The sequence below is a fragment of the Pleurodeles waltl genome, chromosome 1_1 (assembly GCF_031143425.1).
Source record: "Pleurodeles waltl isolate 20211129_DDA chromosome 1_1, aPleWal1.hap1.20221129, whole genome shotgun sequence".
NCBI lineage: Eukaryota > Metazoa > Chordata > Amphibia > Caudata > Salamandridae > Pleurodeles > Pleurodeles waltl.
Window position 1 is genome coordinate 981675191 of NC_090436.1, and position 13118 is coordinate 981688308.

Here is a 13118-nt window from a genome sequence, read left to right on the forward strand (position 1 = left end):
TTACAGGGCTACTCATGGTGGTGGCATAATTAGTGCTGCCGACCCACAAGTAGCATTTGATCTACAGGCCCTGGGCACACAACATGCACTGTACTAGGGACTTACTAGTGAATCAAATGACAGTCACGGGGAAACCAATCACCAGTACATGTTAGACCGAGAGCAGGTGCACTGGTTAGCTGTGGTAAAGTGCTCAGAGTCCTAAAGCTAACAAAAACAGGTCAGAACAAATAGGAGGAAAAAGGCAAATAGTTTGGGGATAACCCCGTAAAAAGGGCCAGGTCCAACAGTTACATTTTACAAAATGCTTAGCTTTCCTTCATAACCACTTTTTATTCATTAGAGTTTACATCTGCAATTGATTCATGGTCAAAGCACAAAGAAAAATCATTATAGGATGCAGATCACTTGATGGTTCGCATATCGGGGGTATTCAAACAACCAGCAAACACCACATATCCTTGTGACCATAAGTGTCTGACGGACACGACTGTTTTGTAGATCATCCATCAGCACAAACACAAATAGAAACATTGTTACCTATTTTTATTTTTATCTACTTACATTCATAGTTTTCTGATTTCCACAACTAGTTTCCTTGGGAAGGCCATGACCGATCCACATAAATGACCCATTGCTGAATTCAGAATGTTGTCTTGTTTTCAGAAATATATTGCTTTCCAGGTTCAACGTTGCGGTTTACATCCCTTTCCCCCACTATTTGAATAGGAAATACTAACCTCACTTAGAAGTTTGCAAAAATAGGTGGAAAAAAAAAAATCCTCCTCCTGGTCCTGAAAACTAGGAAGAGGTCAATATTACCATAGCCGGCCTTTTGTTGATGTCATTTTTAGAAAATAAACTCATACTCTTTCAGCAATTTTTCCGAATTTTGTAACAAAAAAAGAGTATTTTGCCTCATATTACCTATTTTCTGAGGCCCCTCTGACAAAATTTTCTCAGGTCCTTTTGAAAGACTTCATTCATATATTTGGGAATTGTACACTTGTTTGTTAGCAGTATTCCTGTTCCAGGATAGTGTCCCTCTTAAGCACCATTCATTGACTCAGGTGTGTTTTTCATTTAATCTTAGAGTTCCTCGTAATTAATCTTGACTCATAAAACTTTTCTATTTATGTATATTTTGAACTTTCAGTTCTTATTTCATGCCCTAATGTGTATTAATTAATTCCAAATATATCCATCACTAAGTGCTCTTAGAATTCCCCGACGTGATAAGTGCTAATCAAATCCCCAATGCATCCTTCATCAGGGGCATATTATGGAACGAGAAAAAACAATGCTAAATAAAATGAGACATTTTTTCAAATGACTGAAGAAATACATACATTTATCTCGATAGTCCGCTGCTTTAGTAACATGCACATAGTTATTTCTACATGTCACATAAACATTGCTAACTCATGTTATTTGTATAAAAGACTGTCAATAACTGTCCACAATTAGAAATCCATAATATGCTCATTATCCTAAATATGACAACATCTGGTATATCTCTGGTAAAAAGTGTTTGGTACAGCAAGAATAGAAAAATAACAAAACAAATACATTATGGAAATAACTAATACTCCCTTGATTATTGTCAACTCCCTTCCTGTCTTATGTGTTTAACAAACTGTTGTGCCCTGGTAAATGAAATGTGATATTCGAGCAGAACCACAACAGTAAATAAATAAGTATCTCAATAGGCCATAACATGGTGTGCTCTGTTTATAAACCTTTTTGACGAGAATCAATGACCTGACAGGATTAAAGGACCCGTGCATAGGAATTGCTGGAAGCTTGCTTGTAGCTGTATCTACAACCCCTCATACGAAAAGTAGCAGCGGCCGCTGCAAATGTCGAGGGTGGTGGTGGGGGGGACGGGCAGGAAAAACAGCCACATCTTTCTCGTCACTGCCGCTGCCTCTTCCTGGCTCGCTCCTCTTCTGGTGTCCCAGCATTGACTGGGACTCCAGCACAGACTCCCCAGCAATCCTGGTGCTGCTTTCACGCTAAACCTAACACGAAAGCAGGGTCAGGATTGTTCTGACTGGCTTGGATTGCCACTCAGACACTGCCCTGGGGTCTGTGCAGATTCTCCAGCCTGGCTGTTCAAAACATCTGGGTTGGAGAAACCTAAGTGTGCATGTGTTTGGCCGGCCAGAGACGGCCGGTCAAACACACATGTGCACTCTTTCCTTCTCCCTTCTTCCCCCCTGCCGTGGCGCAGGCCCGTCACTCTCTTCATACACTGGCTGAGCCAGCAGATGAAAAATAAAACAATAGTAGCTATTGTTTTATTTTTCATCTGCTGGCTCTTAGCCGGGGGGTGACGCCCCTCTGCCATTTCATAGGAGCCGCCCCTGGTGAAAAGACCAAAAAGGGTCTCACCTATTAGTGTAAAAATTCATGGACTCTTTCGGCATTCAGCTGATGCTGCCATGTTCGTTGCAAACTCTCTTTACCGGACGGACCTAGAGATAACATGGTCATCAAGAAAGGACTGAAAATGGTAAAAGTTTGAAACTGACTTGTATCGGAACACTATGTCAACAGGTAGCACAACTATTGCTAGTTCATAGACCCTTGAAGATCCCAGTGTGAACATCAAAAATCAACAAGAATTGGCGGACTTGTCAACTAGCACGGTCCCACTGTGTGACATACTATATCTGTTTACATCACAAGGTCCCCCAGTGAGGAACAGATATCACACGGTTGCAGGGAAAATGAGCTGAAACCCACTGTAAAAAGTGGTTTTCAGCTCGTTTGCAGAGGCTTTGAACCCATTAACAGGTGTGAAAATACTCCAGGACATTGGCAGCAGCGTCAACAGGGTGGGTTGGGTCAAAAGTGCCACTTATGTACTTCTCAGTACAAGGCCCTACCCCCTTCCTCACACAGTGACAATTCTATTCAAGTTGACAGATCTGCATGGGCAAAGACAATTGTTCTTTCCTTCGGGACATTTTTGTTTTAAATCTTTTCTGTTCAGCATTCCTTATGCTGCTCAACATGTCTAAGTAAAATAAAGTACGAAGAAGGCATGTTTGACCATTTAATTTTGTAGCTGCGCTCACCGTTTTTTTAAATGTAAAATATACCAGGGTGGGCGGAAACAACAAATAAAATGGGGTTGGAGAATTGGAGCAATGGGTGACAGAGAAGGAGGGGATAGGTGGGAGGAAGCAACACAGAGGGCAGGGTGGGGAGGAGATGCAATGGGCAAGAAAAAGGGTGAGGAACGCACCTCAGAGCAGGGGAGGAGAAGAAGCAGTGGGCGAGGGAGAAGATCGCGGGTGGAGGGAAGCAACACAGAGGACAGGGATGGAGAGGAGAAGCAAAGGGTGAAATAGTAACGTGGAGCAGGAGGGGGAGAAGCTCGGGTTAGAAAGCAACATGGAGGGGTACACAAGGGTGAGCAAAACATGGAGGATATGGGGAGAAGCACATAAACAACAGAACAACACAGAAGGCATAGCAAGAGAAGTAGAAGAGGAAGACAGCTTGAAAACATGCCCTCCCATTGAGTGCTTAACCCCCTAGAGAAAAGTAGTGCTTGAAAAGCAAGCAGTGGAAGCATAGAAGCCAGCCAATCATAAGAGATCATAAGGAGGCTACACTCCATGGGAAGGACAAACACAAAATTCACAAGCTGGGACACAAATAAAAAGTAGGCAAATGACCGTGATGAGAAGGACAACCAGTATAAGAAATGGGTGGGCTCCAAGCCCCAGTATGCTCATGGTAAGCCCACAATATATTTTGCAACAGGCAGCACTTGTGCTGTCTAGTAGGTGAGGCCTATAAAGGACACCAAGTTCAACACAGGGCTCATTACATGACATATGGGTCTGGAACAGCAAACAGACTATGGGGGTGCTCAGTGTCAGGAATTGTTCATCATATCAGGACCCCTCTGCAGGGATTCGTTAAAGGACCTTACAGTCAACAATTGGTCTGTTTCTAGACACTGCGATTTTTGGCCTATTCAGGTGCAGGGGTCACAGTATTTGGTGCAGGGAAGATGGATAGTAGTGAGTATGCAAAGACTGTGCAATTTGGATACATGGGTATTAAAACTCCGCTTCTCTGACCCTACCCACTAGTCAACACTGTCTAGGAAAAGGCCTGAATGCCTATGTTTCACGCATTTAATGTCTCGTGTGCAGTTGTTATACCTTGAGTATTATCAGCATTTAGCCCATTCACAGAAACTGCCAAGTAAGGTATATATATTAACAGGCACAGGAAAGCCCTGTAATTATTAGCCCAAGATGACACAATTTGGTCAAGAGAGTAAGCATTTACTAGGGGTTCAGCTGTCATCTGCTTACTAACAATACCACACTGCTGGGTGTGCAGCGAGGTAGGGGAATCTCTTGGCAAGATAAATGTTAGGCTGTCTGGATATTGTGATCAGTTCTTTATAGCACATAATACCAACATTCAGCATGTTTATAAGCAGTTTCAATATGACAGCTGCTTTGCTCAAGACCACACAGACTCTGTAAATAGGTGAATCAACGAAATCATGATTATCCTAAATTCACACTCACCTTTGTGGAGTGGGAGTGAGCTTAGAGTGACTGAGGCATCTTCCCTATCTAGGTTAGCATGAACAATGCTTGAGATGGCTTTGCAACCTTAACGGGTGCAATGCAAGTTCATGGTGTTGCAAGTCAATCCACCTGAAATCCCAAGACACATGGTACCTTCGTAAATGCACTGGCAGTTTAAAAGTAAAGGCATTTTTGCTATTTCTCACCAATTGACACAGCATGCAAAATGCAGCCAAGGGCCCCTACTACTACCTGTTGCATTTCCATCACAGAGCCAAATTGTGAAGTACATTACCCATAGCATCCGAACAGCTTCCTTAACCTGGTGCTCGTTGCACTATTGGTTAAGCTGTCTGCTGACGTCCAAATGTGGGATGTGTGGGGCTTATTTGGGAGCATTTGTCTTTCTCACCCCCCCCTCCTCCCCCCCCCTTTGGTTCCCAGCACAGTTTAGGGACAGTGCCCTCTCCCCCAGCCTTGCAGGGATCTTGCAGCCGCAGCAAAGCAGCCCTCGGCAGCTGGTGACCGTGTGCAGAGAATCCAGACAGGAGTTCGTTAATATTCTCAGAAGCAAGAGCCCTCACACACCCAAATGGGTGTCATGCTTTATCATCGGGCAACCCCTCCTTAGGCTGGCACTGCAATGCCCAACAGGCCCCTCAGGGAGCTCTTTGCCGGAGGTCTTTTGAAAATGAGCCATGGCGGTGAAGTGTGGGTGGAGGTGCTCTATATGCAAATAGGTGTGGAGTAATTTAAAAATAACTGAGAGGTACCTGGAAGATTTAATGCGGAGGTCCTCTTGTTATGACTAATTCTATTCTATGACTATGACTATTTTGCTTGTGTGGTTGTTTATGAATGTAATGGTCCAAACAACTCAAGGTGTAGTGTACATGAAGGTTGACATGTTGCTTGCCAGAGTTGTTGCAATCGAACTAGGCAATTCATCAGAACCAATAACCCTAATCTACAAGTGTTTGAGGAAGCGATTGTGGGAATTTTTACTATAATATCTAATTATCATTCCTAAGTATGGGTATGAAGCAGAGAATACTGAAATTAAAGCCAGCAAATGGTAAGCAATGGGCGGGCTGCAAGCCCTTTATTGAGAACAATAGTGTCTCACAAGCAAGAGCATACACTAGTGGATGGGATGGCAGGCTCCACCCTAAAAAGGAGCTCACCCGCCAAAGTATTTCACTAATATCTCGGTGTCCAAGTGAAGCTGCCATATTTAGTTGATTATTTTTATATTGAGTGACCTCCGATACAACCTGTTCATAAAATAAGACTTAAAAAAGAAACATCTTGTTGAATATTGATGAAATGCAATCACTTCATGTTTTTAGTTTTTCATTGGCCTGTATGGGATTGATGTTTATAAAAAAGAAACTAAATATTCATGATCCATGTTATGAAGTTCACCATTACTTGGTCCCCGCAAAAAAAAAAAAAGAAAAAAAAAAAAAGCTTTTTGTTCAATTAAACTTGAACATTGCTAGAATGAATGCTGGTGAAACTGATGCATGTACAGCAGTCTCTAGAATGAACTTAAATCGATTAACTTAATATATGCACATATCAAATGATCAGCGCTCCCTATCAGGGCATTCTTCAAAAGTCAAAATCTATCCCAATATTTGCAATCTCAAAGATGTTCAAATCTGTTTCACTTCAAGCTCCAGCTGAAGTGGGTAAATGTCTTCGCCCACATGAGTATTGAATATGTATATAATGTGGTGTGTCAACATTCATATCTAGTCACACCCTGATGGAACTCATTAATCAACTGGATGTCCCAAAGTGCATAAAATGTTATATCCGGTCAGGAATTACAAATTCCAACCCTTTACAACCCCTGCAAAGTGGGCATGTTGCCATATAGAAAAACATGCATATTCCAAATGATCATGCAATTATTTTGGGGCTATTGTGTCCAATGTCTTTATCCAGTAAAGTTCCCAGGAATAGTGCTAACTGGCATACACATTTTTAACTTTGATCATAAGCAGATACCCTATAAGTACACCAACAACTTAAAAGAAACAAAAGCATTTAGTAAGAAAAGGAGTGGGCTGATTCTCACAACTAAACTATACACATGCAGCAGATTCCAAATAAGTGTATGTTACATTTAATGTAATGCTGTTTTAGGAAATAGAGGTTAACATGGAATAAAGATGCTGTCAGGCATTTAAGTGTCTTATTTGTGTGATAGGTATGCTACAGTTTTGGTTAATTTGAAGAACAGCTGACCAGTCGAAAAATACCATTGATTACAGGGCTTTATTTTATAACCCAGATGGGAAGAGAAACAATTAAAATGGAAATTTCCTTCAAAGTTTTATATTTAGTAACTCGTATTCCTATCACTCTCCTCAATCTTTTATTCCTTCAATTGACAAAATGTTGACAACTTGTATCTGTAAACATTACAGGATTTTCCTATTAAAGCATGCAGTAATGTCATTGTGTACAGATCTGAATGGTAGATAACGTTCATTCTGAGACGTATTGCTCTACTATTTTCTAATAACTTGGCAAATCACCCTTTCAGCTTCACTTCTTGTTGAGAGGTCTCTGGTTTAGGTTTTTGTCTTGGAGATTGCCTGCTCTGTTGATACCTCCTTGAGGGTCCAATTGTGTAAATCTCTCCAGATACACTGTTTATGAAGTAATTTGATGAGAAAGCTTGGAATGATTTTGTTTGCTCCATTTGACAAAACACTCAAACAAAACATTGTTTGAAAACATCTATTTTTGGCCTGTTTGCTCTGAAAGGGATAATCATGTTACTTGTGATTTATTGAATGACTGACATTTTATGATATACAACTACATGCTAATACATATTAGCCCTTTGTTTCCTTCTTTATTTTTCTGTGTTACATGCCTTTTTTTTTACCTTCTACTCCTCTGCATCTGATCTGGTTGGTATAACGTCATTAAAGGATGGAAGAAGTTGATTTATTCGAAATCGCATATGTTCAGGCAATTGTCATGGCTTGTTTGTTATGAATTGTAATCCTAATAGCAAACTGTTTGAACAGGCTTTTTGCATTATGTGTTATAAGTGATTACTGTGCTGCATTGTGTATTGAAGTGCCTTTGCTACATCTTTCTTTACAGATCCTTAAAAGCTTTGAAACGTTCCTGATTCCTCAGTTGTCTAGTTCCCCTCCTGATGTTGAAGCAATGAGAATTTATTTAATCCTTCCTGAGTTTCCGCTGCTTCAGGACTCCAAGCACTACATAACACTAACACTTCCATTGGCAATGGCCATACTTCGGCTTGACACCAACCCCAGCAAGGTCCTTGGTAAGAGAAATAACTGGCTGATTTGTGAGGTGGAACATTTTTTAGATCGATTCTGAAGATTGTGGTACCAGGCAGGGTTTGAGGGTGGGGTGTGGATGGGAAGTAAACACAGCATTCCTTGAATGAAGATGAGGCTCATTTATTTGAGGACTGGTCTAGTGATATATCATTGGCTGTCTTCTCCCGACACTAGAATCCCAATTCTAGTTGACCCACTTGAGAAAAGAGGTTTTGTTTTTAGCCAGATCGCTTTGCCTACTGTACTCCAGTTCCCTGAGCTAGGTAGGCATGAACACTGTACAGATAAAAATTACACATTCTAAATTTAATCTTTAATAGGTCTGCCATTACCAAAGCCCATATGTACATTTTTGGAAATTATTAGGTGGGCCTCCTCCTCTGATAACAATTGTTAATGCCGTTTATGGGCTCAGATGCCGAGTTCTTGACTTGGCAGCATTTTTAACACTCTACACTGTGTCCAGCATCAAGAGAGTTTGCTTTGGGTTTGTTTCCTGTACTGATAAGTTGAAAGTGATGATGTCCCTGTCTCACAGGGTTAAAAAAAAAAAAAAAGCCTTGGAAAGTGTAAGTGGTGTGTGAAATGTATGTAGGGCCAAGTTGCCACAGTGAGTAGGAAAAAGTCCACCAAGGTGCTGTTAATGGTTGTCTGTGTTACCCGGTAACTACATTCCATTCAGTGGTAGATAGGTAGGCCTAATCACTGATGGGTGACTAAAGAGGATAACAGAAGCTCATGTGATCACTGAGATGATTTCATGCTGGTGATATGAGGAACAAATTAACTCGGGCACTCGCAAGTCGACATGTTGAGGTAGCTGAAGAGTTACTGTTTTTGGGCACCAGAGGCACAATATGGGGCGAGAAGCTCATAGAATGCAGTGGTTGGGACGATCCTTAAGTAGCCTGAACAAGAGTAGTCAAGAGATAAACTTACATTTGATCAGGCCACTGACCTTTTTGTAAGTATTGTTTTTTGTCTGCTAGTGACCAGTTCTTTTTCCATTTTGATAGAGGAAGTGAATTGTTTATGAAGTTCAGTAGCATTCACATATTAAACTACAGACACTCGTGAGGTTATTAGTGGTAGCAGACCCATAGCATACTCCTTTACAGAGAGCAGACTCCCTGACATTTATTTAGCTCCAGTTATGTTCTTGTTAATAGTTATTTTTCTTCCTAGTTTTCCTTAATTTTCTTTCCCTTGAAATCTCTGCGAGATTTTATCAAAACCACGTTGTGACCAGCAATATATCTTGAAGTTTAAGATGCAACTATTATAAAAAGAAGCAAATATTTCTGAATGATCTACCCACAGATTCCTCACCTTTTGAATTATGCTTTCATGCTTTAAACTGATCTTAAAAAGGTTTTCTCCAGCGATGTCTTTCCAGATGTGACAGGGCACCATGCGGTTTCAGGAACAACTGCACCTCTGTACAGGACAACGGAGTATATTAAGTACCAGTTGGTGTGCTGGCATCAGTTCCTATTTCTCCACGCCTTTTTGACATACGTCCAGAGCAGGTCCTCCCTTTCAGTGTCTCACAGATGAAATTCCTCTATATTTAGACAGCTACTAGGTCAAATACATCATTCGAAGAAGTCTTCTGCCTTGAGGAAACAGGCTCGTCCTTGGGACCATTTGGGTTGCTGGCCCTGTTCCTTGACATTAGTCTCTTCCTTGTTGAGGAACAAGATGAAAAGTTTGAAAAAAGAGACCAACGTTCCATGAGCCATTGTCTAATTCCATGTACGTCAATGCCTTTTGGTTTTCTATAGTGGTAGTGTTGGAGATTGTCCTGCACCCTCTGGACTGCTTCCCAAAGGAAGGCACCTTCCTGGAGGTTTTGCAGCCTCGACCCTGATAACACCCAATGCCATGCCTGCAAAGTTTCCAGCACCTTAGAAGAAGTTGAACTCTGTCAATGTGCCATCCCTATTCGGGTGGAACCTCGCTCAGAGCTGATGTACACACAGCTCATGGAGCAAACTACTGCGCTGCTAGGGGCGCGGCCAAGGTGGCGACCACGATGGTCGAGCTTTAGAGAGCTGCGAGGCCAACCCAATGCAATCCCCCTAATATCATGCCCAACCCCGGCTGCCACTTGCCTAGTCTGGTGTGCCATCCCCTCACAACATTAGGGCCTGGAGCCACGTGGTGGACTGCAGCGGCCAGGGGCCACGTTGCTGGGGCTGAGCTGCTGGTGACTGGGGATCGCAGAGACAGAGATGATCAGCTGCGGGGGCGACCCTTGGAGGAGGCACTGCTGGGCTGCAGTGGCTGATGTGTCTGTCTGGGCTCGCTTCCTCTTCCTCCCCCCCCCCCCCCCTTCCTCGGACACTGTGGCCTGGACCGCCGGAGCGCTGGGCACCACCATGTCCCATATATTCACCTAAGACTTCCTCTGGTACATTGGACGGCATACTCCAGCTGAGGTCCTGCTTCAGTGACCTGCCCCTTGTCTTAAACACCCTCTCCCCAACCTCCTGATATGAACAGACTGCTGGGGAACGTGTCTTTTTGTTCTTCTGCGGCTGCAACTTTGCATCTGGTTACTTACTTTACGTCTCCCCCAGCTGGGCCAGACCTTATGGTGGGAAAAGAAAGATTTCAGAGTGTGTCCCAGCAGACAAAGATGGCTCAGTTCATGGCCCTCCAGTTTGACAAATCAGGGAGGGCCCCCTGATGGTGACCTGGGAAACATCTGAGGGGAGCCACAAGGTCCTATTGGTGTGTTGTGTGTTGTGCAGAGAGTGTTGAGTAATGTGGTGGGGTGTGGGGTGCGTGACGGACGGATGGATGGATGGGTGGTTGTGGTGTGCGTGTGTGTAGTTGTCTCTGTGATTTGCGTGGCTAGCTATTGCAGTCTTTTTGTGTTAGCAAAGGGTTGTGGGTAATGTGGGTGTGTGTTTTATAGTGCTGTTGGTGGGTGTGTGTGTAGTGTGTGTATTAGTGTCAGGTGTGTGTTTCTGGTATTGGCCAATGTTGTGTTGTTTTGTATTTGGGTGGCCATTAGTACCGCGCCGGTGTGTACCGCCAATGGTCTACCGCCATTGAATGTCCGCTGTTGTGATTCGTGGGTCATAATGTGGAGGGTGTTGTTTTGTTGGTGTAACGGTATGTGTTTTTGTACCGATAGCTTAACACTTAGCTTTGGTCTGGCAGGTTTGTGTTTGTGGCAGTATTCTGTCAGTTTGGTGTGTGTGTCTGTGTCATAATATGGCGGACGGATGTTCGCCTCCGGGACGGTATCTTGGAGGCCATCACTGCGGCGGTAAAAAGGATTTACCGCCTGTGTCATGAGGACCTATATGTCTTCTAACAAATTGCTGCTTAATTTTCAACATGGAGATTGTGTTTAAAAACTCCTCTTGCTTTGCAGTCCGAGAAAAAAACTTAAAGTGAATTATGTGATAATCGTGCTACGGTACATAAAGTGTAAAAGGAAAGGTGTAGGATGTCATTTTATCATAACATAACATGTAAATATCTGTAAATTAACTGTACACATTCAGCAGTTAGGAATGCTAAAATGAAGCACATTTGTTTGTAATTCTGAAGTATCATGGAAACAAAAAGTTTAAATAGGATCATAACAAAGGAAGACACTATACTTGGTGATGCACAATACATTTTCACTGAAACCTGATTTCCACATATCATGTATATGCAATATAGTGTTTTCAGTAAAACTGTATGTCTGTGCAAATTTAGTAACCATTTCAGTGTAAAATATGTCTGTAAATGACAACGTGGTACCACATGATGCTTTTTTTTTTTTTTTTTTTTTTTTTTTAAAGAGCAAACAAAGGTATTTATTGAAATTAAGGAATCCTTAGAATCTTGGTTAAGGTTAATCATTATGTCTCATTTATAGTAAGTGTTTAATGTATCCTTCTTTAAACAACAAGTGTGTTGCATAAACCCTTGTTTCATGATGTCCCAGTGGATTTCGGAGAAGATTTGGACACTTACTTGAGCTTCCATATTCGTATTATATCATCCTTTTCAGCTTCCTTCCATTGCAATAATTGTGGTTTTTTTTTTGGCGCCTCTCTTTCTGGCTCAGAGACATTTCCATAATCCTTTACATGATTAGAACATCATGTGGTTTTTCTCAAACCTTTAAAAAGCTGTCCATTAAACAAGTACTACACACGATATAGGTCTGCTTAGTCTGCTGCTGTTTAGTAGGATCCCTGTGCCAGGAGTAGGTTGTGGTTGTTATTCCCGCTAGTTTTTGGTGCCCAAAAAGGACAAGGGCCTCCGCAGTACCCTAGACCTTTTGTCCCTTAATCTCTTTCTCAAGAAAGAGAAGTTCAGAATGCTCACTATGGCTCAGCTTCTATCTGCCCTGGACCCAGGAGACTGGATGGTAGCGTTGGATTTGCAGGACGCCTATTTCCACATCCCCACCCTGCCTGCCCACAGATGTTACTTGCGGTTCACAGTAGTCCACAAGCACTTTCAGTTCACCATGTTTCCCTTTGGCCTTACCAGTGCCCCTTGGTTGTTTATTAAGGTGATGGTGGTGGTTGTAGCTCATGTGCAGAGATCAGGGATGTCAGTCTTTTTCCCCCATCTCAGCTACTAGCTGTTTTTTTAAATTTTTTTAATCTCTTTATTAGTTTTGATACAGTCACGCAGAGTGAAATAATCACATGCAGCGAACAAGTGAAAGATGTAGATACAGAGGTAAGGGTTATCCTAATCATAAATTGTGCAATTGAAAAAACATCATTTAACTGTACCACATTACGAGAGTTAGTGTTTCAGTGTAATTTGCAAGGGTGGGGCGCCATCATTTGATTCTAGGAGCAGTTGCACCATGGTGAATTAGCGTATAGTTCTTTGTCCTCTAAGTGTGCAGAGTAGCGCTGTGAGTATTGCTGGTAGAGTAATGCGGTATCCATCACAAATGACTGGGGCGGATGAGGAAGTCCAAATAGCATCATACAAGCGGACACAGGAGCAGCAGTGTGGCACACCCCAGGGGAGCTGGAGATTTCACACTGACAGGGTGCTGAAAACCCAAGAGCAGAGGTATTTTGTGTCTGTCTAATGTGGTGATGGCCTCAGGGTATTCAGGGTTGTTGTGTGTCATTTTTTGTTTCAATGTGTACAATGAAGGCATCCCAAATTTCAAAGCCTCCATCTGCCAGCCCCCTGAACTAAGCCTCAGGGTTTGGGCCTCTGCATGGGACCACTG

The 13118-nt window shown here is 42.4% G+C and overlaps 1 protein-coding gene across 3 annotated transcripts in view; it reads left to right on the top strand.

The window, feature by feature from the left end:
* Nucleotides 1–13118, top strand: part of HERC3 (HECT and RLD domain containing E3 ubiquitin protein ligase 3) — a 452060-nt gene that overhangs the window by 260498 nt on the left and 178444 nt on the right. For all 3 annotated transcript variants that reach the window (XM_069230256.1, XM_069230257.1, XM_069230258.1), the window contains exon 14: nt 7695–7884. In XM_069230256.1, the coding sequence (XP_069086357.1) occupies nt 7695–7884 (190 nt within the window). The remainder of the gene's footprint in view (nt 1–7694; nt 7885–13118) is intronic.